This window comes from Pezoporus flaviventris, unplaced genomic scaffold (assembly GCF_033815535.1).
Source record: "Pezoporus flaviventris isolate CSIRO_AGI_PZ_B2104156 unplaced genomic scaffold, CSIRO_AGI_Pfla_v1 ptg000290l, whole genome shotgun sequence".
NCBI lineage: Eukaryota > Metazoa > Chordata > Aves > Psittaciformes > Psittacidae > Pezoporus > Pezoporus flaviventris.
The window spans coordinates 27894-33661 of record NW_026892837.1 but is presented as its reverse complement, the minus strand read 5'-3'; the positions used below and the strand labels follow the sequence as shown (position 1 = coordinate 33661).

The following is a 5768-nucleotide window of genomic DNA, read 5'->3' as shown; positions in this document are numbered from 1 at the left end:
CTTCATTTATGGGCCCTTATTGTAGGTCCTACTTTATCGAGGAGGTATTATTGTAGGACCCATTTTTTTGAGGGAGTTATTAATGTAGGGCCTACTTTATTTACATGTTGTATTTACAGTTTCATTCCTGTAGGACGTACTGTATTGGGGGTGGTTGTTATGTCAGGACCCACTTTACTGAGTAACTTATTTACAAGTTCTTAATGTAGGATCTACTTTTATGTACCTGTTATTAACATAGAGCCTGTCTAATTTACATATTCCTGTAGGTCCTACTTTATTCCCAGGCTGTTATTGTAGGTCGTGCTTTATAAGGGAATTTATTATGTCAGGACCTGCTTTGTTTACACTTTCGTTACTGTAGGACCTGCTTTATTTATGTGTTACTGTAGGCCACACGTTATCTGTGCATTGTTATTGGAGGCTCTGCTTTGTTGACATGCTGTTACTACAGGAGGGACGAGTTTATTAACACAAGACCTGCTTTGCATCTCATTAACATGGGTGCAACCTCATTTACATGTAATTAACACAGGACCTGCTTTATTTACTGCTCTATTTCTATAGGACCTACTCTATTCCGCTTCCAGGACCGCAGCCTTGTGGCCACACCCCCCTCAAGCCCTGCCTCCTGCACCCCATCCAATAGGAGCATCTGATGAAACCGAGGCTCAGGGGTGGGGCTTGCTCTGGTCACACCTTTCCTTGTCGCTGGTGGGTGGCGCTAAGGGGAGGGGGCGGTGCAAGTTTAGGGCACGGGTGGCCTGGGACCAGCGCTTCAGCCAATGGGAGAAGGGGATGTTGCTGGGGGGCGCGGCCAGTATCCACTGAGCCGGCTGCTCCCACCTATGGGAGACGAAGGAGGGGGGAAGGGGGAATGTGACATCACACATGGTGGGCGTGGCCGCTCACGGACCCACCCTCGCCGTCTCACCATTGGCTGATGACGTCCTGGAGGTGGGGCCAGCCCTCGAGGCACTGCTGGACCCGAATGGACAGCGCCTGCAGCTGGGGGAGGAGCTCGGCGATGGCCACGCCCTCCGCGGGTGCTGCAAAGGGACGGGGTCAGCGTAGGCCACACCCTCACCCCCCAGCTCGTCCCCCTCACTCACCGCGGGGTGGGCGGGGCTTCCCGGGTCCCGCCCCTTGCGCTGACCACGCCCCTTGTGCTGACCTCACCTCCTGCAGCTGTTCCAGCTCCCCCCGCAGCTCTGCCGCCAGCAACAGCGCCCCCTGTGGGGGCTGAGGCACAAACACCCCTTAGCAACGGCCCCATTGCCCTCCCCCCTTTATGACCCCTCCTTCCATTGCCCCGCCCCCCTTTATGTCCCCTTCTCGCATTGCCCTTCCCCCTTTATGGCCTTCCCCCTCTTTATGACCCCTGCCCCCTCTATGGCCCCTCCTTCCAATTCCCCTCCCCCTTTATGGCCCCTCCCCCCCCTCACTCTCTGCCATTCCTAGGGCACATCTGATTGTCTGCAGTGGGCAGTCGGCGGGGCTAGAGGGAGAATGGAGGGGTCAGCACAGCCCTTCCCCCTCCTCCCCCACCACCCTCCCCCCCCCCAATCCACCTCGGGGGGAGGGGCACCCTCTCCTTTCCCAGCATGCTCAGCGCTTCCTGCAGCCGCTATCCTTCCCCCTGCAGCCCTGGGGGAAGCCGCACAGCTCCTCGGGCCTGAAAGGGGCGTGGCCAAAGCTCTGAGGCCTCGCCCACTCACCATTAAGCCCCGCCCCACTTCCCTCCCCCTCGTTACTCACCTGGGCCTGCAGGGGGCACAGCTGCGCTCGGAGCTTCTCATTGGATGGGGCCAGAGCCCGGAGCTGGATCCAGCGGCGGGACTGGAAGGGGTGGAGGGGGGGGACACAAGGAAATGAGGGACCCCAAAGCCATGGGAGGGACCCAAATACCCCCTCAAGACCCCCAAACACCTTAAATATCGCCCCATATTTCTCCCCAAAACCTCTCCCTTCACCCCAAACCAATCCAGAACCCCAGATCCCCCTCCCAGCAATGCTGAAGCCCCAAACTCCCCCAGATCATCCCCTATAGACCCAAAATCCCCCTCCAGGACCCCCAGATATCCCTCATCCCTCCCAAAAAGTGGTGCTGGGACCCTTTAGGGACCCCAACCCCTCCCCATAACCATCAAATTCCACCCCCCAGACCCCCCCAAACCCATCAGGACTCCTCCCAGATCCCCACATTCCCCCGTTGGCACCCACCAGCCGCTGCTTCCCCTCCTGCAGCTGCCTCCTCAGTGGCCCCAGGGCAGTTTCTGGGGAGTCCATGGGGCTGCCCCGTAGCTTCTGGACCTGCTGGATCAGGGCCTCCCAAGCCCCTGAGAGCCCCGTGGCTCCAGCATCAACCTGGGGGGCAACGGGGCCCCAAAGCCAAACGTTGAGGGGAGTTTGGGAGGCCCAAAGGGGTTCAAGAACCCTTTTTGGGGGGGGGACGGGACCATAAAAGGACTGCAGGGACCATGGAGGGATTGGGGGCACCCCAAAAGGTCCCATCACTGGGTTTAGGGAGAATCTGGGGGGGCTTTAAGGACCCCTATGAGCCCAGCACCCACTTCAGAAGGAAACCCAGTGGGGTTTAAAGTACAGAGAGGATCCCTAAAGGGTTCTGAGGTTCAGGAGTGGGGAGGAAAAGGTCATGGGGGAGGGCCCAGGGGCAGTTTTGGGGTGCAGGGGGGGAAACCGGGCTGCAGGACACATTCAGGGGGCCCTTGAGAGGGTTTTGGGTGCATGAGGGACTCCATAGGGAGGTTTTGGGTGCATGGGGGTGGTTTTAGGGTGCAGGGGGTGTGTTTTGAGGTGCAGGGGATAAGGTTTTGAGGTGCAGGGGAGATGGTTTGAAAAGTAGTGGATTGTTTTGGGGTGCAGGGGGGATGGTTTTGGGGTGCAGAGGGGGTGTTTTCAGATGCAGGGGGTGTGCTTTGGGGTGCAGGGGGAATGGTTTTGGAGTGCAAGTGGGTGGTTTGGGGTGCAGAGGGGTGGTTTTGGGGTTCAGGGAGGTGTTTTGGGGTGCAGGGTTTTACCTGGCAGCCTGCTGGGCTTTGGGGTCCCCCTCCAGGTGCTGCTGGATCTCCTCCTGCAGCTGGAGGAGCCGGAGCCTCAGGGGGGACAGGCGGGAGGCCAAGGAGTGGATGAGGTCCCAGAGTCCCCCCACATCCACCCAGCAGTCCTGGGAGGTGCAAAGGGGGAATCCCACATCAATGGGGAGCTCCGAGCCCTAAAGCACCACCAAATGTGCCCCTCAAGTCCCCCCATTTACCTGGATGAGGGTCTTCATAGGGGGCTGAGCATCAGGGTCAGGGTTGGGGTCAAGGTCAGGGCTGATTTTGGGGTACCCCTTCCTGCAATGGAACAACGGGGAATGGGGGGGAGGACGCAACCCCGCCCCTCTGTTGGCTCCACCCACCGGTAGCCCCACCCCTTCCCTAGTACCCTGGGGCCACACCCTCAGAACCTTATAAGGGAAGTCCTGCCCCCTTTAAGCCACACCCCCAGCAGCCCACTGGCTCTGCCCCTTCCCCAAGCTCCACCCCCTCCCAAAGCCCCATTTCTTAAGTCCCTCCCCTCTCCTAAGCTCCTCCCCCTAAGCCCCACCCCTCATAAGCTCCTCCAGGGCCTCCTCCCGCAGCTTGCACACGGCCTGGGGGGGGGGGGGCAATGGGGGCGTGGCCACGCTCAGACCCCTCCCCCGTCCATAAGCCCCTCCTCCTTCCCAATAAGCCCCGCCCCTTCTTACCGCCAATTTCGACGTTAGTCCCACCTTTGGCCCCGGCTCCCTGCAAGCGCAGAGCATCATGGGAATGCTGCCCCCCGCCCCCATTGGGATACCCATGGGGAAGCCCCGCCCACTCCTCGCTTACGGGTGGGCGGAGCTTATCTGGGCCCGCTCCCTCCGCAGCCGCAGCCCCTCCTGGGCCGCCTCCGCCCCCAGGGCGTGAAGCTCCTCCCCCCGACGACGCTCCGCCCCCTGGCCGTTAAGCTCCGCCCCCAGTGCCTCTTCTACAAGGAAACAAAGGGAGCAGATCCTCAGGTCAGGTGACCGGTAGCCCCGCCTCCTTACCCCCCACCCCACCCCCCAATGAACTCACCCAGCTCCAGCACCGCTGCCCCGGCCTCGCCCACGGCCCCGCCCATCACTTTAAGCTCCGCCCTCACCTGCTCCAAGGCCTCATGCACTTCCATATAAGGCGTGCTTGACCCCGCCCCTCGCTGGGGAGAGACACCAAAGGTCACCTGAGGACACCACCCCCCCATCCTTAAGCCCCATTTTTTCTCCATCCACCACCCCTCAAATTTGCACTCCCGCCCAAATCTTGCCCCCCCCCATCCCTCTGGGACTCCCCAAAACCCCATAGAGCCCCCCCCAAACCCTCCCCCACCCAAACCTGAATCTCCTCGAGGTGCCAGTACCTGAGCCCCGAGTTAAGGAGGAAACGGGGGTTAAAGGAGGAGTTGGGGGGGGTCGGGGGGGGTGTCATGGGAGGGAATTGGGGGTTCCTGGGTATCCCAATGGGATTTGGAGTTGTCCTAAAGGAATTTGGGGCTCCTGTGCATGGATTTGGGAGGAGAAAAGAGGTTGGGGGGGGTCACAGGGGGAATTGGGGGGTGCTGGGGTGGGTCTTGGGATCCCAATGCAATTTTGGAGGGGTTTTGGAGGCTCTCCAAGGAGCTTGGGGGTCCCCAGAGGGGGCAGCTTTGGGTCCCCCCCCCTTTTTTGGGTGCAGCGGATACCACAGCAGGTTCCCTTTGATCTTCTCCACATTCCTATAGGAACAACCCCCCCCCCCCCCCCCGTCATGTATTTTAGGGACCGATCCGAGGTTTGGGGTCCCTCCAGATGTTGCAGTTCCTCCCCCCCAGATGTTGGGGTGCCCCCCTCACCGCGGGTGCCGCACGTGGCCCATGATGTACTCCCGGATGGGGGCACAGGGCCCCGTGCACAGCCTGGAGGTGGGGGGGAGACAAAGAGAGGGGGTCAGGAGCACCCCAACCCCCCCAGGACCCCAAAAGCCCCCACTGGGGGGTCCCGCGGGCTCCAACCAGCGCAGGTCGGGATCGGAGGGGAGCTCCAGCTCCGCCATGATGGGCGAAATTGGCGCGCTGGGAGCGCCGCGCGGCACGACGGGAGTTGTAGTCCAAGCCGGGCAGTGCCTTAGTGGTGGTGTAGGGGTATCGCACTGCATCATGGGAGTTGTAGTCCAACTTGGGCGACGCCCTCGTGGTGCTCTATGCGTGCCGCGCGGCATGATGGGAGTCGTAGTACCGCCTGGCGTCTGTATAATAGTGTTCTATGGGATCCGCGGGGTATGATGGGAGTTGTAGTCATAACTGGGCGCCGCCATAAAAGGGCTCGATGGGTGCCGCGCTGCATGATGGGAGTAGTAGTCCCGGCTGGGCGCCACCGTAAAGGGACTCCATGGGTGCCGCGTTGCATGATCAGGGTTGTAGTCCCTGTAGTCTATGGGTCTCTATGGGGTCTCTATGGAGTCTCTATGGGGTCTCTATGGGGTCTCTATGGGGCGTCTCTATGGTTCACTTTGGGTCGCTTTCAGGATCTCTGCGGTGTCTATGGATCTCTATGGGTCTCTATGAGTCTCTATGGGGTCTCTATGAGCCTCTGTGGGCTGTGGATCTATATGGTCTCTATGAGTCTCTCTTTTTGGTCTCTATGGGTCTCTCTATGGGGTCTCTATGGGTCCCTGCAGGGTCTGACCATGGAGAGGGGCTCTCTTTACGAGTCCCTTGGAGGG

General features: G+C 60.2%; 1 protein-coding gene across 1 annotated transcript; it reads right to left on the bottom strand.

Moving 5' to 3' along the window:
* Nucleotides 1-556: 556 nt before the first annotated feature.
* LOC133263343 (uncharacterized) lies at nucleotides 557-4940 on the bottom strand (the record flags this gene model as incomplete). The annotated part of the gene is given in 15 exon segments (XM_061443089.1): nucleotides 557-846; nucleotides 935-1049; nucleotides 1113-1244; nucleotides 1443-1498; nucleotides 1572-1675; nucleotides 1759-1839; nucleotides 2224-2367; nucleotides 2460-2469; nucleotides 3042-3187; nucleotides 3278-3359; nucleotides 3879-4017; nucleotides 4107-4227; nucleotides 4404-4428; nucleotides 4750-4782; nucleotides 4900-4940. Coding segments are annotated over 15 exon segments (1404 nt in total), but the record flags the coding sequence as incomplete, so codon positions are not given.
* Nucleotides 4941-5768: the final 828 nt, after the last annotated feature.